The following is a 22297-nucleotide window of genomic DNA, read 5'->3' on the forward strand; positions in this document are numbered from 1 at the left end:
AACTTGACACACTGACTTGGGCAATCTGTTCCAGGTATACGATGCAGCAAGATAGAAGGGATGGAGTCTGGAGTTGGCAGTAGAGAATGACTCGGTGACGGTTACCTGTAGCAAGCTGCAGGTAGCCATGGGTAACCCGCCAGAACGGGGAAGAAAAAAAACTAGGTGCCATGGGTACAGGGACAAGGCCATTCACCACCCCATGGAGCGGTGAATGGCCTTGTCCCCACAGTTAAGTATCTTGCATTCATTGCCTCACTTCTCACCTCTCCCGGTCAGCAGCCCTTGCGATCGCGTGGTCTAGCAGCCCCCTCCCGATTGCCATGACCCAAGCATCTCCCTCCTTCCCTTCTCCTTCTCTGGTGATTTTCAGTTTTCTCTCCCTGATCGGCCCGAGCCTTTTCACAAGTCATGCGCGCGGCTGCCCTGAAACTTCTCCTCTAACAGGAGCCACCCAGGTGGAAACAGGAAGTTGTGTCAGAGGATAAGTTTCTGGGCAGCCGCGCGCACAACTTGTGAAAAAGCTCAGAGAGAGAAAACTGAAAATCACCAGCGAAAGTGAGGGGGAGGGAGATTCCCCGATGAGGGGACGAGATGCCTGGACCGCGGTGATTGGGAGGGGGCTGCTGGATTGCGTGAAGGGTGCTGAAGGGAAGTGGAGAGAGAGGGGGAGGGGAGGGAGGAACAGATGCTGAAAGGAAATAGGGAGGAGTGAGGAGCAGACATTGCATGGAAGTGGGTAGGAGAGAGAGGGGGACACACTGGAAAAAAGTGGGGAGGGGAACAGATGCTGAAAGGAAGTGGAGAGACAGGGAGGCATAGACACTGGATGGAAGTGGGGAGGGGAGAGAATGGAACAGATGCTGAAGGAAAGTGGGGAGGAGAGAGAGAGAAGGGAGCATATACTGGATGGAAGAAGGGGATAAAGAAAAAAGGGCCCAAGCTGGATTGGGGAGATAGATACCAGATCTGAGGGGAGGAGAGAAATGCTAAAAACCACCTGGGAGAGGGAGTGAGAGATGGAAGGGAAGAAGACAGAGATGCCAGACCATGGGGGGAGTGGTGGGAAGAAGATGAGTGCCAGACTAATGTGGGGAGGGAGAGATGGAAGGGAGAGGCAGACAGTTTCGGGTAGAGACATAGAAATAGAGCAGATGCCATATGGAAGAGGCAGAGAGAACGCAGACAGTGGATGGAAGGAAGAGAATGATGAGAAGATGAGGAAAGCAGAAACCAGACAACAAAGGTAGAAAAAAATTCTATTTCTTTTCTTTCTTCGAGTTGCCTGGGCTGCTGAACTGATCGCAGCAACTGCGATCAGTTTAGCGGCCCGATGTAGAACTTATACCTGTTTTGACTTGGTCTAAGTCAAAAAATAAGTTCCGTCCAGGCAACCTGTCAAACTTTTTGATTATGGTTGCTGAACGACTAAGTCTAAGTCGGCCCAAATTCCACCCTACCCACTCCTCTAAAAATGCCCCTTTTCGCTCTAGGTGCACAGAGGCAGTGAAAAGGCCTAAGCTGGTTATAGATACATCTAAAACCCTGTTTGATTATCGGTACTTGGACAACCGGTCTTTTTGATCATCCAAGGGCCGATTTAGGCGGGTTTTTAGACATATTTTCTTTTTGATTATGGGCCTCTTATTGTTTTGGCAGCAAAGGCTACCTATTTGGTAAGATAGCACAGATGGGTTAAAGCAGCAGTGTGTTTAGAGCTGAAGCTAGGAAAAAACTGGGGAAAAGGAAACACACTCTCATAGAACTAATATTGTGAAAACTCTTGGTAAAATATTTAGTCCACAGATGCATCATTATGATATGACATATCACATTTCATAATGTGTGTAGTTTTCTCAATTATTTAAATGTGTTTATATTGACCCTTTGCTTTAATATTCATGAAAACTGAAAAGCTGGAAGAAAGTTACTATAACAAATATTTTTTTTCTTGTACTTTGTACTAGTAGACGTTTTAGAGGAGGGTTTACTCTATATTTTTATCAGCAAGAGTGTCGTCTTTGTAATAATCTGTAACCCAACCTGTTTTCTGTGCAGAATGGTGTCACGACAATGGCGTAAACCATAAGATTGGAGCTAAATGGGACCGCCAAGGTGAGAATGGACAGATGATGAGCTGCACTTGTCTTGGAAACGGGAAAGGAGAGTTTAAGTGTGAACCACGTAAGTGTCTTCAAGTTTGTTTTATCTCACCTGATCTGAGGTCTTTTGGGTGATTTCCAGTTCCTTGTATCTAGCCTGTCTGATGAGAGTGGGACTTATGTATGCTAAGCTTGCTACATTTAGATTGGATGGTAGTCAGTTTGTCATACCAACGTCATGAGATTGTTGACAAGCACTGCTGAACTTTGGACAGTGATGCCAGCATCACAATGTATACCAAGTGCAAGTTGGAACAAAGAGACTCTTCCCCTCGAGCTGGGTTGTAGTGAATTTAACACCATTTTAGCTCCTTCAGTGTTTCTCATTCAAGTACCGGCTAGCCTGGGGTAAATATCATAATGGTGTATTTGGATACAACCAGATGTCATAGTCAGAGCCCTCTTTTAAATGGCAAGCAATTCTTTCTAATTCCAAGTTAAATATCTCTAATAGGCTCACCTCAATATATGTCTTTATATATTGTATTAATGCAATCCCATCTCCTTTTTTTTCTCTTTGACCACTAAAACTATTTTATAACCTATGAGACACAGTTCATTAATTAATGGGTCCTCTGCTGATGTAAGCCAAGTCTCGGTAAGGAGTAAGCATCCTAGTTGATGTTCCTCTATCCAGACTCTCAAAATGTGTGTTTTTATTCCCAACTGATCTTATATTTAAATAGTAACAAGGGATGGGAACAATAAAGATAGTTTCAAAATTGGAACATGAAACCCATTTTAAATTACTGTAATAACTTTAAAACATTTAGGGCTCCTTTTACTAAAGTGCGCTAGCGTTTTTAGCGCACGCACTAAATAAAAAATACTAATGCAAGCTTTATAGAGGCGTTAGCATTTAGCGCGTGCGGTATTGTAACGCGCTAGCCAATGAGATTATTTGATCCTTATAACTTCTGTACAGTTAATCAGTACTTTAGGGTGAAAATCATGTTTAGAAATTTCTTTAAAACACCTTTTCTGAGGTTGGACAAGAGGGATATTTCTCATACTTAAGCCTAAGTTAAGGATAAAGCTCTATCATCCCAAGAGCAAATAAAAAAACAAAGATAAATGTACCCAATCCATTATAACATGTAAAGTACCTAAAAAAATTGTTATAAACAATTCGAATCAAGTCAATTAAAACAATTTCCAAAGATGTGCCTGAAGTTGTGTTCAAAGGGGAAAGATGGAGGAAGAGATAGAGATGCCAGACCATGGGGAGTGGGGAAGGGATTTAGACTGCAAGCAACAGAGGTGGTGGGTGGGGTGAGGGGACACTGATGCTGGACCCACAAATGGAGAGGGGGGATGGTAGAGAGAGGAAGAGAAGCCAAGACCAGAAAGGGGATGGGTAGAAAGGAAGAGATTTAGCCAGTGGAGAGAAGGAGAAAGAGGTGCCAGTCTATTGGGGCCAAGGAGAGTATTCAGGGTGCAAGTGAGAGAGGGGTGAGATTTGGAGGGAGACAGGAACCTGAGAGAGGGAAAGGCAGGAAGGAATTTCAGGCCCCAGGATAGGAGAATTCTATGCAAAACACTACATATACACTTTGCAGAATTTTGAAACATTGTGCACAGAATTTTCCAAAATCTTGCACAGAATTCCACCAAGAGTAATCATAAATCAAACATGAAAACAAGCATAAGTGTGCACTGTTGTAGTCATAGAAGATAATTTTATAAAGGGGCACCTGGTGCCTGTTCAATCTTATAAAGACAGGTCTTTTTAAATTATAAGGTAAGTGCCATAAATCTGCCTGCATTGCAGGCACAAAGACTTACAGCAGCCATGGAGCTGTAAATATCTATGCCTATAATTTTTAAAGATAACTATGAATTAATATGCACATACTTGTGTGCTCTACCCACACTTCATGCAAATTCCACCCCTTTACACATACCTACCTGCAAAATGTGCACCATCATGTACTTTTATACCAGTGGCCACATAATGTGAAAGAGTTTATAAAATTACCTCTAAAGTGTGATAGCAAGGCAGCGCATAATGGCTTCAATTTGCAAGGCAAAAACACAGCCACCAAGCTTCCCCCCCCCTTTTACAAAACCGTAGCACAGTTTTTAGCGGTGGCCGCGGCAGTAACAGCTCCAACTCTCTTAGAATTCATATGAGTGTCAAAGCTGTTACCGCCGTAGCTAGTGCTAAAAACCGCGCTATGGTTTTGAAAAAGGAGGGTTTATTAGCTGTATGAAATTTAAATACATGTTTATGTTTATTAAAACTTGATAGCCCGCCGAAGCTTACAACAGTTCTCAGCAGCTAAGAATTAAAATCAAACGCATGAAAAAAAGAAAGAACTCCATAAAATACAGGAAAGACCTATTCAATCACACAAAAAAGAAATAAATTAAATAAAAACAAACAAAAAAGATGCCCATGTGCCTCTATTTAGACCATCATTATATAAAGGAAGTATCTTGTTAGTATATATAGTCATTTTGAAGAATGTCAGAACCGAAGGCTAAATGAAAAAAGAATGTTTTTAAAAGGGTGTTAAAAGCTTTTAAAATTCAGTTCAAGACATAAATAATTTGGAAGTTTATTCCAAAGACTAGGGGCTCCTTTTACGAAGCTGCGCTAGTGGTTTTAGCGCACACACTGGATTAGTGCTCGCTACCCGAAAATCTACCGCCTGCTCAAAAGGAGGTGGTAGCGGCTAGCGCACGCTATTCTCTAAGGTGCCTTCGTAAAAGGAGCCCTAGGTGCTAAATTTAAAAAAAAAAAAAACACTTTACGTCGAGTAAATTGCCAGGTTGTTTTATTAGCTGCCAGTCGTACTAACCTGCTGTCTTGGAGAGATCTTAACACTGGGGTTGGAGTGTAAGGAATAATTAACAATGAGATCCTTTTTTTTATTTTTCAGATGAAGCAACATGCTATGATGATGGAAAGATGTACAGTGTAGGAGAACAGTGGCAGAAGGAGTATCTGGGAGCTATATGTTCCTGCACCTGCTACGGAGGGCATCGGGTAAGCATGAATGTAATGGTCTTATTGTTATGATGGAAAGGGCCCATGTTACAAAAACGTTTCTCTGGTGGGCAGTTTTTCCAAATGGATTAGTTTTGTGTTAGTTGGTCTGGAGATTTTTTGTGCACTTTTGAATGCTGTGTAACGAGGCTTGTGGAGTTTGAAGTTTGAATACCAGTGGAGGTTTTAATCCCTGGATAAGAACCATGACAGCAACTGTTAAAAGTCTTGTAATATTCAAGTTAAAGGCTGTCGTTTAAGTTTGAAGTTTTTTTCTCCATCGATATAGTTTGCTAAAGTTATTTTTTATAGCTATTTTTTATACTTGTAAAATATCTCTAAATCTAGTCCTCACTTGTACCATTCAATGAGATAAATTGGCGACATGCTAAATAATTTTGTTTTAGTTGTACGCATGCCATGACAAGAATAAATTTCACTCTTTTTTTTTTTTTTTTTTTGTAGCAGCATTTTTTTTAATTATTTATTTGCATTTCAAATTAAATACAAGAATCCTCTTGTTACAGCAATACAGAGCACTATTATTAAGGAATACATATGATTTATCAACAAAAAGTTTGAAGAAAAACAAAAGATACAATAAGTTATATGAACATTAACATATTATCTAAAACTCTTCCTTAGACCCCATCTCTCCTGAGGAGAAATAAGTAAGAAAAGATAAGATCTCTTTCAATAACAAAATTAAATACAGGAAAAGGCTTAACATGATTCAAACCGGCCTTTCTTTCTCTTATAGCTCTATTGCATTAATTTTTTAGCATCCAAAAAAGTTTAAAGCTGCTCTGGCTCAAAGAAGACATATTTTATGCCAGCATATTTTATCTAAGTCACACTGAATATAGTAGAGGGTGTGTATTGTCGTAGCTTGAAAAGCAAGGAAGTCAAAGTAATACTGTATAACTAGACAAGACTTCTCAGTATACAAGTAAGCAAAATATAAATCTGGCTTATAAAGTGAGTTAAGTGTTCACATACACTCAGAATTGTGAAATTTGACCAAGAGCGTTAGCTCCTATAGCCAAACCCACCGCCCCATCACTGTGTATGACTTATTTTGAAAAAGAGCTTAAAATGAACATATTGTTCAAACACTCAAGCTTATTTTCTTTTTTTTTTAATAAATTTGTTTATTGATAATTTTTTTTCAAATATATAAAGCAAAAACACAGAGGTTCAGCAAACAGAAATCCACAATGACACATTCTCTCCAACCCCTTACCCCCAAATTAGTATAAAGATAAAGTTGTACTATAATCTTCAGTACAATGCAAAAAAAAATCACATAGTTCAAAATAAACCCCCCCCCCAACCCACCCCAAAATCAACTTTCACATAGGGTTACAAAAATATAGCTAAACACTCAGATCATGAAGGACATTCACACCACCTAATATAAGGATTCCACACCTTGAAAAAGGGTGTAAGACGAGACTTTGTCAATGCCGTCAATTTAGACATACGAAAAATAAAATCTATTATTCGTAATAAATGAAGTCGACCTGGGGGAAAGGCCTGTTTCCAATGTGCCGCTAATAAAAGACGAGCAGCAGTAAAGATATAACAAGCCAATTTATGGGTATTAGAAGACAATGAAACCAAAGGTAGATGTAAAAGAGCACTACCCATAGCTCGAGAAATCGTAGTGTTTAAAATATCAGACAACAGTTCAAAAACCATATCCCAATATGGGATTACCCTCGGACAATCCCACCAAATGTGAAGAAAGGTACCCAAGTGACCACAGCGTCTCCAACATAAATTAGATACTTGAGGATACATAAGATGAAGACGCTGGGGTGTAAGGTACCATTGATAAAGCATCTTGTATCCATTTTCCACCAAAGAGCTGGCTATAGAAACTCGAAGCAGGCGACTAAACACCCGCTCCCAGTTAATAATCGGCGGCACTGGGCGTAAGAGTCCCTCCCAAAGAGATAGATATTTAACCGGGGGAGCCTGTTGTTGAATAAGAGCTTTATAGAATCTAGTGATACACCCCTTACCACAACTACCCATAATCGCCCACTCCAGGGTGGTTTCCTCCAAACAAATATCATCAAAAGCCCTGCGACTAATAAAATCTATTGTTTGAAGATAGCGAAAATGATCAGTAAGCGGCAAATCATAAGCTTCCCTCAATTCCAAAAATGATAATAATCGTCCATCTTCCACAAAATCTCCCAAATCCATAAGACCCTTTTGGGCCCAAACACGAAAACGACAATCAAATCTTCCAGGTGCAAAACCCCACGCGACCCACAACGGGGTACTACGAAAATACAGTCGAGAAGGGAAAAACCTATTGCGCAGCCGAATCCACATCACAAACGTATGATGCAAAAAAGGGTTAGCCCCTTTAAACATTTGTCGAGCCTCTTCCACTTTTAACCAAGGGAGCACCCGACAAAGCTCTTCCGATCCCAAAATTTTTTCCCCTCGAACCCAGCTTTTTGATCTATCCTTACACCAACTCAAAAAAGACTTCAATTGAGCTGCCTCATAGTAACGCCGCAAACAGGGTACAGCCATACCCCCCTGAGATCGAAGTTGATACAACACATTCCTAGGTACCCGTGGGGGTCGACTCTTCCAAATGTATTTAAAAATTTTTCTTGCCACCCCACGAAAGAAAGCAGCAAAGCCTGAAAAAGATAAAGTAATTTCGGCAAAACCATCATCTTCACACTTTGTATACGACCAAACCAAGATAAGGAAACATTCTCCCATCTATCTAGATCAACCCAAAGAGATTGCAAAATCGCTGGATAATTAACTTCAAACAAAGAGCAAAGCCGTGTTGGCACATTGACCCCCAAATAACGTATAAATTTAGATGCCCATTTAAAAGAATAATTAGCCTTCAAAAAAGCACAATCCCCTGGATGTACTGACAAATTCAATATCTCAGACTTATCCATATTGGTCCGAAATCCGGATACAGCGCCATAGTCAGACAATTCACCAATAATTCCCGGGAGGGTAACACATGGATCAGTTACAGTAAAAATAACATCGTCAGCAAACATCAACAACTTAGTGGAAAGTCCATTACAAACCATGCCATGAATAGAATGCTGGGCTCGAACATGAGAAGCTAAAGGCTCCATCGCCAGCGCAAAAAGTAATGGCGAAAGTGCACAGCCTTGTCTTGTTCCTCTGGCTAACTGAAATGAATCTGTATAACCCCCATTAATCCGGAGAGTTGCTAAAGGCTTAGTATAGAGAATCTGAATCCACGTAAAAAATTTTCCTCTTATACCCATAGCTGATAGAGTGCTCAACAAAAATGGCCACGACACCCTATCAAAGGCCTTTTCAGCATCAACACTCAGAAGCAATGCTGGTATCTTTTCACGTTGTACAAACCAAATCAAATGAAGCAATCTACGAATATTATCAAATGTTTGTCTCCCCGCTATAAAACCCGCTTGATCATCCTGTACTAAATAAGTCATATAACATTGCAACCTACGAGCCAGAATCTTTGTGAAGATTTTATAATCAGTGTCTAGCAACGAGATTGGACGATATGATCCACAAAGCATAGAATTTTTTCCCGGTTTCAAAATAAGTGTTATGCCCGCCAATCTCCATGAAAAAGACAACTCCATACCCATTTCTAGACTATTAAAAGCCCGAGTAAGAGGGCCTACAAGCAAATGTCTAAAACATTTATAGAATCTATTCGTAAAGCCATCTAACCCAGGTGCTTTCCCATAAACCAAAGTGGAAATTGCCCACTGAGTTTCAACTTCCGAAATAGGGGCTGACAAACACTCTGCTTCTTCAGATGTCAATTCAGGAAGCTGTGTCTGAGCCAAATAATTATCAATTTGAACTTGAGACATCTTGTTCAGGAGTATAAAGGTGTTGATAAAAGGAAAGGAAAGCACCTGCAATAGATTCCGGCGTATAGCAGGCTGAACCATCAGAGGCTGTCACCTTAGTAATCACATTCCTCAATTTTTGAGCCTTCAACTTATAAGCCAACTGACGGCTCGCCCGATTACCATATTCAAAATGTTTTTGTTGGACCGACTGTAATTGGTCTGATAATTCATCTAATTGCATCACCTGTAGATCTTTTCGCACTTTATCTAGACGCGTCAGCAAAGTAGGAGAAAGATCCCGCTTATGTTTTTGTTCTAAATAATGCAATTGTTGTCGTAAAGCTTCCTGTTTTCGCCCACGTTCACGCCATCGATGTACTCCAATAGAAATAATATGACCTCGTAAGACTGCCTTCATACCTTCCCAAAATATCAAGGGAGAAATCTCATCACTAGTATTAAACTGAATATAATCCTTCAAATTCTGCTCAATTCGGGACACTATTATAGGATCCGCCAATAGGCTATCACAGAATCGCCAAAACCGCCGCCCAAAGGAAGCCATATGAGAATGCAAAACAAAGTGTACCGCAGCATGATCTGACCACACACGCTGAGCAATTCCAACATCTGACACCTGGGAAAGTAAAGCCTTATCAATACCCCAAAAATCAATACGAGAATAGGAATCATGTACTGTTGAAAAATAAGTATAATCTTTGGTGGTAGGATATAGATGTCTCCAAGGATCAATCAAATCCCAGGACACAAAGAAAGAGTGCAATTGCTTTCTATCAGATTTTCCATAATGAATCGACTGTGACGAATTATCCAATCCCACATCGTAGGTCAAATTAAAATCCCCCCCTACTGATAAAGAACCCTCTACAACCCCTCGCAACACCAGGTCTAAAGATTCCAAAAAATCTTTTTGCTCAGAATTAGGAGCATAAATATTACAAAAAGTATATAGCACCTGCTGCAGTTCAACTTTCAATATCAAATAACGACCAATCGGGTCTCGTACCACTTGTTTAATCTGAGGATCAAGGTGCTTAGCAAAAAGAATCCCTACTCCATGTTTTTTAGACCCCTCCTCATTTGAAGCAAAATATATATGGGGATAACGAGGATGTTTCAAGAGCGATTCATACTGAGGTTTAAGATGAGTCTCCTGAAAGAAACCCACCCCAGCCTTCAACCTATCAGCCTCTTTAAAAAGCAATTGCCTCTTTCGAGGTACATTTAGACCCCGTACATTTAAAGTAAAGAAACAAATACCTTCAGGAGCCATTCATTCCAACATACCCACACGCAACCATACTCCCGCAAACAACCCTTCACAACCCAGCATAACAAACCCCACATTAAAAACCAGCATCAGAGAAGAAAAAACCCCTTTCCCATTCCTCCCCCCTACCCCCCTCCCCTCCCAACCCCAACCTAACCAAAGGCCCTCCTTATGGTGGGCTAAAAGAGAAAGTGACATCCCAACATACCCCAAATCACACCAATCATATGATAAATAGTACGAGAAGAGATCATATATTCTAGAAATAAACAAGAGCTAGCAAGAATCGCAAATCAGTCAACCAATAACCAAACAAAGCAGCATAAAAGTTCAGGTAAGCCCAGAGGTCGAATTCTGCTCCAGGCCAGATCTCCGCTGCAGTCGCTTGCTATTATTAGGGACCCGTTTCCATCGCTGCGATGAAGCACCAGTTCCAGATGATGTAGCCGGCTCTTCCAAGGGTGCATAAAGTTGAGCTTCACGTAATATAACTGCAGCTTCCTCCACCAAAGTAACTTTATGCTGTTGAGAAGCCACCTGAAAGGAAAGTCCAAAAGGAAAAAGCCATCGATAACTGATAGCATGGGATTGTAAACAGCGAGTAATCTCCCGGAAATCTCGACGTTTTCGTAAAGTAATTGCGGACAAATCCGCAAATAATTCCACTTTAGAATTTTCCCATGTTATATGTCCCACTTTTCGAGCGGCTTGAAGAACTTGAGCTTTAACTGGGTAGCGCGTAAAACAGGCTACCACATCCCGGGGCCGATCACCTACCCGGGGACCCAGAGCCCGATGTACTCTTTCAAAATCGATCACAGGTATAGGAGCCTCTGGGTCAGCTGCCTGAAGAAAGCGCTTGCAGATTTCCAACAAATGAGCCTGTAACTCCGAAGCAGCCAATGATTCAGGGACCCCTCTAGCTCGCACATTACTTCGTCGGCTGCGATTCTCACCATCTTCTAGGCGAAGTTGAAAATCTTCCTGTCTGCGTTCCAAATGAGCGCACCGCGTTTGCAGGGCCACTAGATCCGTATCGTGGTCAATAACGCGTTCTTCAAACTCCTGCAGCCGAGCCCCCATATCTTGCACTGATTGCCCAATCTTAGCCACCTCCGATTGCAAAGTGCTTTGGATAGAAAGCATTGTAGATTTTAAATCTGCCATCCATGCACGCATTTCCCCACAGGTGGCCGAACGAGCATCAGACTCGGTACTCAGCTGGGCAACGCCCTTACCGCGTTGTGGTTCATCAGTCTCACAGGCCTCAGAGTTATCCGGTGGCTGGTAAGCATAAGATTTCAAATCAGCTCGCCCTTTTTTAGTTGCCATCTGTAGCCCGCTAGGTTTCCACTCCAAATTATGCAAAAAGTGAAAAATACTAGCCTCGTACTGCTAACTTAAAGCTAAAAGTTTAGCGTGATTCGGAGGAGCTACGATTTTAAGCCACCATCGCTCCCGATGACATCACTTCCTCCCCATAAATTTCACTCTTAAGCCAAGGCATGTGGAATATGATTCTCAGTCTATCAAATTTACTTCTTTTTTTTTTTTTAATTCTTTATTCATTTTTACAATTTACAACAAGTGTTTCAGAAAATGACATTATCAAATTTATTTCTAACACTCATAAGAACATAAGAATTGTCACTGCTGAGTCAGACCAGTGCTCCATCATACCCAACAGTCCACTCCCGCAGCAGCCCATAGGTCAAAGACCAGTGCCCTGAGTCTAGCCTTACCTGCGTACGTTCTGGTTCAGCAGGAACTTATCTAACTTTGTCTTAAATCCCTGGAGGGTGTTTTCCCCTACAACAGCCTCCGTAAGAGCGTTCCAGTTTTCTACCACTCTCTGGGTGAAGAAGAACTTCCTTACTTTTGTACGGAATCTATCCCCTTTTAACTTTAGAGTGCCCTCTCATTCTGTCCACCTTGGAGAGGATGAACAACCTGTCTTTATCTAGTAAGTCTATTCCCTTCATTATCTTGAACATTTCGATCATGTCCCCTCTCAGTCTCCTCTTTTCAAGGGAGAAGAGGCCCAGTTTCTCTAACCTCTCACTGTATGGCAACTCCTCCAGCCCCTTAACCATTTTGGTTGCTCTTCTCTGGACCCTTTCGAGTAGCACTGTGTCCTTCTCCAGTGCTGGATGTAGTACTCCAAGTGAGGGCGTACCATGGCGTACCATAGAACTTGCATCATGCCAAAGAGAGCTTCCCTTTGGAGTTTATGAGAAGTAGCACGTATAGACGCAGTGTTTAAAGCTACAGCCTGAGCACCCTGAGGTTGTGGGTTCAAACCCACGCTCCTCCTTGTGACCCTGGGCAAGTCACTTAATCCCTCCATTGCCCCAGGTACATTAGATAGATTGTTAGCCCGCCAGGACAGACAGAGAAAAATGCTTGACTACCTGAATAAATTCATGTAAACCATTCTGAGCTCCCTTGGGAGAACGGTATAGAAAATTGAATAAATAAAAAAATACTAATCGTTTCTATAGCGCTACCAAACATACGCAGTACTGTACACCAAAAACATGAAAGAGACTGTCCCTGCTTGAAAGAGTTTACAATATAGTTAAGGGAATGGGGACTTGTATACTGCTTTTTTGTGGCTTTTGGCATTTCAAAGCTGACATTCAAAGCGGTGGGCACTGGAGGATTGAGTGACTTGCCCAGGGTCACAAGGAGCAGTACTGGGATTTGATCTCACATGTCTGGGTGCAGAGGCAGCAGCTCTACCAATGAGCCATACCTTCCCTGTTATGTCTATGACACCCAATATAATAAGAAATATTTCTGTCCCATAATAGCTAAGGGAAGGCCAGGCCCACCTAAAATTTGTACTTCATTGGTGTGGCTGGCCTTGATCCCCAAGTCCAACCAGCCAAAGATCTTCTCCATGCAGATCAATGACGAGTGCATGCAAGATCCTGCTGGTACAAGAAAAAATAAGCTGCCGTATTTTTCGCTCCATAAGACACACCTGACCATAGGACAGCAAGAAAAAAAAAACATTCAGAACCAAATTCTCCCTGCCAGGAGAATTCTCTCTGCACCCTGTCTCTCCTCCCTGCCAGACTCTGTACCCTGTCTCCCCTCTGGTGGTCTAGTGGTAGGCCGGGACAGGGCACAGGGCAGTCAGGCCTAGTGGCTGGCAGGCAGGCAGGCAGGGCTCCCCCACCCCCCAGCAGGGCCCCCACCCCGAGGCAGGCAGAGCCCTCCACCCGGAAGCAGGCAAGGTCCCCCCTTTCCCTTAACTCCTCCGGCGGTCCAGTGCTGTAGGGCAGGAGCTTTTAACTTCCGGCCCTTCTCTCCTGCTTTCTCCCAAGCGGCAGCAACATGAAGGCAGGTGTGAGTTTTTCACTTCCAGCCTTGTCCCATGCCGCTCTGTGAATGGCTGCCCCAAACAAAATGTTCAGTAAGGGGCAGATTCTCAAAGTGGTGCCTAAAACGGCAGGCACCTAGAAAAATGGCACCTGCTGCGCGACAATCATGCCAAGGCATCACTTTGAGAATCGCAGCTGCCAGCACCTAACAAAACACTTAGGCACCAGTAATGTAGACCAGGATTTTAAAGGCCTACATTGGCAGCGCATAAGTATATCAGAGAATCATGCCTTGCAATGCCTAGTGATGCCTAAGTCCGGTGCTGCCTCTAAAGATGCCTACTTACACATTAGGCATCTCTTGGCGCCAGGGACTTAGGCACTGGTCCCGGAAGGCACCTAGTGCCACCTAATTTTTAATTGTTTTCTTAAAATTTATTAATTTTATTAAATTTTCTATACCGTTCTCCCAGGGGAGCTCAGAATGGTTTACATGAATTTATTCAGGTATTCAAAGCATTTTTCCTTGTCTATCCCAGTGGGCTCACAATCTATCTAATGTACCTGGGGCAATGGGTGGATAAAGTGTCTTGCCCTGAGTCACAAGGAGCCGTGTGGGTTTGAACCCACAACCTCAGGGTGCTGAGGCTGTAACTTTAACCACTGTGCCACTCTAGAAATCAAAATGTAGTAAATGTGAGCCAAGTAAGGACAATCAAGCTATTGTGATATCACTGAAGAGGATGGCTCTTAGGCATTGATGGAATGAGACATTATGACATCATAATCTCAGCTCTGGTTACCAGAGACAGAAACTTTTCACACAATTTATTTATTTAATTTTCTATACCATTCTCCCAGGGGAGTTCAGAATGGTTTACTTGAATTTATTCAGGAACTCAAAACATTTTTCCCTGTCTGTCCCAGTGGGCTCACAATCTATCTAATGTACCTGGGGCAATGGGGGGATTAAGTGACTTGCCCAGGGTCACAAGGAGCAGCGTGAGTTTGAACCCACAACCTCAGTGTGCCTAGGCTATAGCTTTAACCACCGTGCCACACTCTCCCCTAATTGGTTTTAATGGTGTGCTCAATTATATCACCACTTAAAGCTGATTAAAACAGTTAAGTTAGGTGCTAATAGGCGCAATCTAGGCACCTAACTTTAGGCAGCACTTACAGAATTTCCCCTCTAACTGTAATATTTACCAGGACTAAACTGGTGGCCACGGCTCAAGGTCATCCGGAAGTGCGCGGACGTCAAAGCGATGCCGTCAAATGCATGTGTGATGTCATCACATTGACATCCACGCAAGCACACAGACCCTCCAGTCAAGGCCCCGAGCTGCCAATGGGGGGGTGCTGGAAGGGAAGAGGCACCGGGGGATGAGGAGAGGTGCTGGCTGACTGCCTACAGGATGTGTCTTTCACCGCGAGAGGCACATCCTGTAGGCAGTCAGCCAGCGCTGGCGCCTCTCCTCCTCCCCGGCGTATCGTGGCACACAGTTTGCGATACACTGCTGTAGTATATAACAGAGTCTTGATGCCAAGATGACATAATAGAATTGATATACGATTAAAGAGCAGACACTCTTACTAAGCAGTAATCAAAAAACAAAATTGAGTGTCAAACTTAATGTCATGAGTTAGAGAGCCAACAATTTAATTCAGTATTTATTAAATGGACCTCAAAATCCAGAGGATACCGCTCCAGATAAGCAACCAACCAGGGACAAAATCCTAAAAGGGAAATAAACTCCCTAGGCTTCTAACAACCGGGCTAAACTTTAAATCAGAAAAGGCTCAGGAACTCCTGCCATTAAGGGAAGTAGTATCAGGAGGTAAGTTGAAAAGGCCCGGGCAGACAGCGTTCTACAAATAAAGATATAAAGCAGCTAATAGATGCAAAAGTGTACATTTAACTTAACTGCAGTCTTCATGTTGCTGTTTTGTGTAGCACACTACACAGCTCTACAACCATAGTTCAAAAGGTGCCGTGAGCTTCTAGCCACAGTTCTTAACAGGAAGTCCAGGGAACGCTATCAGCTGCTAATAATCCAGGTTCTCATGTCTTCAACAAGAGAGTCCTTGTTTCGCCATACATTTGTTGTGTCAGGAAAAACTGACCTCTCTGCTAACAACTGCAATCGGAAGGAGAGGGACGAGGCTAGAAAAAGGCTGATCTAATGATGTCATCAAAAGCACTGAAGTGCAAGTTTAAAGAACCCAAACTGCATAGCGTACCGAGACATACCGCAGAGAGATAAAAATTCCATGACATTGTGGTGGCTGAACTTAAGTGCCAGTTTCTAGAATTTCCACAACTACAATTCTCCCTCCGTATTCGCTGATAGGGGATTAACAGAACCGCAAATACAGAAAAACCGCGAATAACTTTTTCATATGTTATTCGCTGTTTTCTATTATAAACCGTCTTGAATATGGTGAAACCGCAAATAACATGGTGGGAGACCTGGCCTGTTCCTGAAGGAGAGGCAAAACACGGTGAAGAAAGTGCTGGGCATCAGCGATTTTCTCTGTAAAAGCTTGGAATCAGCAATTTCTCTATGCAAGCTGATGTAATTTGGGGGGAGAAGCCAGCAAGCTAAAAACCGTGACTAATCGAAACCGCGAATGCTGAAACCGCAAATACGGAGGGAGAAGTGTATGAATAAATAGAGCTCATTGAATAAATTGAGATAATACACTACAGTGCATGTTAAGGAATAGTAACATGGTCAGACCTTTGTAGCCCAAAGTTTTATGCTAATTATTCATACATGCAATTTAGAAATAAAAACCTTTGGTTATATTACAGGGTTGGCGCTGTGACAATTGCCAGAGACCTGGTGCCGAAACCTTGCCTGATGGTGGTACCGGCCACACTTTTACACATGTTTCACAGAGATACCAACAGAATGCTAATTTGGTAAGTATCAAGGCAGCATCAGTGTCTAACTCAGGGGTCTCTAAAGTCCATCCTCGAGGGCCGCAATCCAGTCGGGTTTTCAGGATTTCCCCAATGAATATGCATGAGATCTGGAAGACGTCAGAGGGTGGTGGTCAACGGCACCCTCTCTGAGACATCGGAGGTGACCAGCGGAGTGCCACAGGGCTCGGTCCTGGGTCCACTCCTTTTTAACATATTCATAAGGGACTTGACCCGAGGGCTTCAGGGTAAAGTAACTCTATTCGCTGATTACGCCAAACTATGTAATATAGTAAGTGAAAGCAATCTGCAGGATAGTATGACGCAGGATCTGCTTACATTGGAAAACTGGTCCTCGATATGGCAGCTGGGCTTCAACGCTAAGAAATGTAAGGTTATGCATCTCGGTAGCAGAAATCCATGCAAACCTTACACCTTAAATGGAGAAACACTAGCTAGGACTTCAGAAGAAAGAGACTTGGGAGTAATCATCAGTGCAGACATGAAGGCTGCCAAACAAGTGGAGAAGGCCTCATCCAAAGCAAGGCAACTTATGGGATGTATCAATAGAAGCTTCGTTAGCCGCAAATCTGAAGTCATAATGCCACTGTACAGAACCATGGTGAGACCTCATCTGGAGTACTGTGTGCAATTCTGGAGGCCACATTACCGTAAAGACGTGCTTAGAGTTGAGTCGGTTCAGCGGATGGCCACTAGGATGATCTCGGGGCTCAAGGGTCTCTCGTACGAAGAAAGACTAAACAAATTGCAGCTCTACACTCTGGAGGAACGCAGGGAGAGGGGGGACATGATTGAGACATTTAAATACATCACGGGACGTGTCGAGGTGGAAGAAGACATCTTCTTTCTCAAAGGACCCTCGGTCACAAGGGGGCATCCGCTCAAACTCAGAGGAGGGAAATTCGATAGTGACGTAAGGAAGTATTTCTTCACAGAAAGGGTTGTAGATCACTGGAACAAGCTTCCAGAGCAGGTGATCAAGGCCACCAGCATGCTTGACTTTAAGAATAAATGGGATGCCCTAGTGGGATCCTTACAAGGGTCGAGTTTAGGAAATAGGTCATTAGTACTCAGACTTAATGGGGTGGGTCAGTAGAGTGGGCAGACTTGATGGGCTATAGCCCTTTTCTGCCATCATCTTTCTATGTTTCTATATTTGCATGCACTGCTTTCATTGATTGCTAATAGATCTCATGCATATTCATTGGGGAAATCCTGAAAACCCGACTGGTTGCGGCCCTCGAGGATGGACTTTGGAGACCCCTGGTCTAACTGAAGATGGCATCACTCTCCATCAGGGATTCCTTTTTCCCTTAAAAAAGAGAGTTCTGTGTTTCCTTGTCATACAAGCCACCATTATGCTTTGTGCATTAACCAGGTATACATTTACAAAATGGCCCATTCAGTCTGTTCATACATTCCTGGGTACCATGATTTGCTTAAATGAAGGGTCACCTTTTTTTTTTTTTAATAATGGTCCGATAATACAATCACAACAATCTCATATGTGATACAAGAAAATGTAAAAAATAATTAACCCCTCCGTTTACTAAGCCACGGCAGAGGTTTCTACCGCGGCCCAGAGCACTAAATGCTCTGACGCTCATAGAAGTCCTATGATTGTTGGAGCAACATCAGAGCATTTAGCCCAGTCCTTTTAAAGTAACCTGTAAAGCATCTTTAAACCTTTACTGACAAAAAAATTAAGGGCCCTTTTATTAAGCCACGGTAGAGGTTTCTACCATGGCCTCAAGGTGCTAAATGCTCCAACGCTCAGAGGAATTCTGTGAGCGTCAGAGCATTTAGCACTCTGGGTAGAAACCTCTACCACAACTTAGTAAAAGGGGTGGGGGGGGGACTAAGTTCGTTTTATTCTGTGACATTGAATATCTGTGGTGCAGGAAAACCACATGCGGTCGATAAAAAGGTTTTAAAAAGCAGTGCATTATGCACATATAGGACATTACTAAACATGTTTAATAAATGAGCGTAAAATGGAAACAGTATAGTAAGATCAGCTGGGCTAATAGTTTCAGCTGTTATTAAAATTGCAAGAAAGTCACATCCTCCAGACAGAGTAAATCTTTTACATTCATGAATAATGTATTTAGGGACCCTTTTACTAAAGTGTGCTGAGATCTGGGCTTAGCATATTCAAATGAGGGACTTTTCTGCACGCTCAGCCCAGATGTGGGTTTTTTTTTTTTTAACCTTTTTTTTTTATTTACAGATCATGTTGCCATTAGCACACGAGACCTACAAAAAATTAATGCAGGAGCACTTACCACTTTCTATTTAGGAGACAGCAGTTGGTATGTGCCCTCTGTGTTAAGTCTGCATTATCTGGTTAGCACACGCTAATCACAGCACACTAGCCAGATAGTGCAGGTATGCCCACTCTCTATCCGTAATATAATTCTTCTAGAAAAATATTTCTGTAAAATAGTCAATTTGTGCTTAGCATACAAAAACAAGCTAAATAAGTGTTTTGCTGTAGCCTGTTTTCCCACACTAATGCCACATAAAGTTCTTAACATCATTTAGTGAAAGGGTCCCGTACTTTGTTAGTGCACCTTCAAAAGTTTAGGACATATAAAATCAATTTAATATGCCTTAACCTACCAATTAATATTGGTTTAAGTCAATCTGCAATCCATTAAGTGCTTTAGAACTTTTTTTTTTTTTAATTAAAGCAAATATGTGAAACAAACATCTTCCAAAATATCTACTGTACCTGAATGTACAAGCAGTTTACAGTAGAATCCCAATTATCTGGTACTCAAGCAATCAGCATTTTCACCCGACCGACAAAAAAAAAAGAAAAAATCGCCAACAAAAAATAAATCGTCTTCCCTCCAGTCCCTGAAGTAGCAGCGGCACCACTCCTGACTGGACAAACCTCCTCCGTTCCTCCCTAGAGCCCCTGATGCGGCAGCAGTTCTAACTCAACAAACCCCCTCCCTACTCACTTACCCGAAGCAGTGGCAGCAGTCCTTATCTACCAACCTCACTCCCTCACCCAAAGCAGCGGCAGTCCTTATCTGCCAACTCCCCACCCTCCCTCCAGCCAGCCCCAAAGCGGTCCTGACCTGCCAACTCTCCCTCCCTTACCCAAAGCAGTAGCAGCAGCAGTAGTCTTGATCTACCAACTCTCCTCCTCCCTCCCTTACAGAAATTAGCAGCGGCAGCCAGTTAGCAGTGGCAGCACTGTAAACAGGCTGCTCGCAGCTAGCCCTGGCAGGGCCTTTCCTCTGCTGCTTCAATTCTGACACGGCAGAGGAAAGGCCTTGCTGGGGCTGACCGTGAGCAGCCTGTTTATAGCGCTGCCTCTGCTGACCGATTGCAGCTGCTGTATCAAGTAATTGAGGGGGGTTTAGGAGGTCAGACCCGGGGGAGGAGGGAGGGTCCAGCAGGGTAAAGGGGAGGGGAGATAGATGGATGCAGGACCCATAAGTGTGTGTTTGGGGGGGGGGGAGAAAATGACCTAGACCAGAAAGGAGGGTGGGAAGGGAGGAACAGATGCTGGAGCTACAAGGGGGGGGGATGATAGAGAGAGGAAGAGAGTAAGATGGAGAGAAAAAAATATTTTTAGAGTAACTCTCTGGCATCTACCAATCCCTGGCATCTACCAATCTCTGGCATCTACCAATGGGTGCCGGATAACTAAAAGTTTACCATATAAGAAATTAAAGGGCTCTTATACTAAAGTGCATTACGCACACAGTTAATATGCAGAAACAGGCTACAGCATGACTACGTTAAGGAGTTTTACAGTAGTTTACTTTTTTCCACGCATTATTGCATTTTTTAGTTATTTATTCCTCAGGAAGCGTGACATGGGCAGAGAATGGGCATGGAAGCATTAGCCAGCTAGAGTGTTACACTTACCATGTGCTAACTGGCTAATGCAGTTAGTGTATTACCTCCACATTAACCGTTAATATGAATGCACCGTTAACGCACGACTTACAAAACCTACTGTGAATGCCCTTTCTTGATGCAGTACTAGGTTTGTGTTTGCTGCACATTAAAATCCTACATTATAGAACATTAAGCCCAAAACTTAATGCGCTTTACTACTAAGGTCCCTAAATACATTTTAAAAACAGAAAAAAAAGGCCAAATGAAGTGAAAACAAATCAAAAGTTTTTGCTTTATATATATATATCTCTGGTAAATGGCCATTTCGTTCTAAAGCACTGATCAGGAATATATCCAAATTGATTGTGTGTTCTTTTTACTGAAAATTTTCTGCATTACAGAGGATGTGAAAGTAACGTGAATTGCAAGAAATTAAGCTCTGTTGGTACATTACAGATAAGAGAAAATAAGTGCACAAGGGAACTGCTACTATTTATCATTTCTATAGTGCTGAAAGGTGTATGCTGTGCTATACATTTAACATGTAATAGACGAGAATCAATAGAAATTAAGAAAAAGAAAAAAAAAAGCCAAGATGGTCTCTTTAGCTGTAAGATTTACTCGGTTTCATTAAACTCTTCCTATCCTGTCATCCATAATAGGAAACAAAATGTCATGGTGATATTTTCAGAACAAAACAGGAAAAACATTCCCAGCCAATACTCACACCAGTTCACCAGCTACTGATAAATGTACAACTGGCCTGTCTTTATATTTTCAAATATTATACAGATGGTATCACACTGAAAATCTGTCTAAACAGCTTGAAGTCAGTGATGTTAACCAGCCAGGAACCTGGATTGGCCACCGTAAGAATAGGCTACTGGGCTTGATGGACCATTGGTCTGACCCACTAAGGCTATCCCTATGTTCTTATGAAATGACTCCTAGCCAGTTAAATTGCTTGTTCAGGGAGAACTGGTCATGTTCAGCAGCATTTAACTAGTTAATGCAGCTGAAAATGTTCAGTTAGCGCCCAATTCAAATTGGCTATTGGCATTTGTCCGGTTAAGTTCCAGTATTCAGCACTTAAACGGCCAAGGTAACTGCATAAATGGGACTGTATACACTTGATATAAGATGAAAAACTGAATAAAGAATTTGAAAAAAAAAAAAAAAAAAATCAGTCCTATCTTTGCCTCTCTCTTTCTAAGCCGTGATAGAGGTTTCTACTGTGGCCCATGGTGCTAAATGCTCCGGCACTCATAGGAATTCTGTGAGAAGTGTCGGAGCATTTAACGCAAGATGAAACAGGGGAAACAACACCACAAACTCAAAAGCATAGAACCAGAGTGGAATTGTCCCAATCACAATGGTGTGCACCAAAGAAAGTGTCCTTCAACTCATCTGATAAATTCAAATGCCTTTATTGATCCAAAGCCTTATAAATTCATCCAATGACTCAATGACCCGAAAAGCACAGTTACTTACCGTAACAGGTGTTATCCAGGGACAGCAGGCAGATATTCTTGACTGATGGGTGACGGCACCGACGGAGCCCCGGTACGGACACTTTTAGAGTGATTGCACTCTAACAACTTGGAAAGTTCTAGAGACCGCACCGCGCATGCGCGAGTGCCTTCCCGCCCGACCCCGACGCGCGGTCCCTCAGTTAAGATAAGCCAGCTAAGAAGCCAACCCGGGGAGGTGGGTGGGACGCAAGAATATCTGCCTGCTGTCCCTGGATAACACCTGTTACGGTAAGTAACTGTGCTTTATCCCAGGACAAGCAGGCAGCATATTCTTGACTGATGGGTGACCTCCAAGCTAACAAAAAGAGGGATGGAGGGAAGGTTGG

General features: G+C 42.6%; 1 protein-coding gene across 9 annotated transcripts in view; it reads left to right on the forward strand.

Moving 5' to 3' along the window:
- Positions 1-22297, forward strand: part of FN1 (fibronectin 1) — a 361029-nt gene that overhangs the window by 331195 nt on the left and 7537 nt on the right. For all 9 annotated transcript variants that reach the window (XM_033945944.1, XM_033945938.1, XM_033945939.1 and 6 more), the window contains 3 exons: positions 2059-2184; positions 5048-5154; positions 16447-16557. In XM_033945944.1, coding sequence (XP_033801835.1) covers positions 2059-2184; positions 5048-5154; positions 16447-16557 — 344 coding nt within the window. The remainder of the gene's footprint in view (positions 1-2058; positions 2185-5047; positions 5155-16446; positions 16558-22297) is intronic.

The sequence above is a fragment of the Geotrypetes seraphini genome, chromosome 5 (genome assembly GCF_902459505.1).
Source record: "Geotrypetes seraphini chromosome 5, aGeoSer1.1, whole genome shotgun sequence".
Taxonomy (NCBI): domain Eukaryota; kingdom Metazoa; phylum Chordata; class Amphibia; order Gymnophiona; family Dermophiidae; genus Geotrypetes; species Geotrypetes seraphini.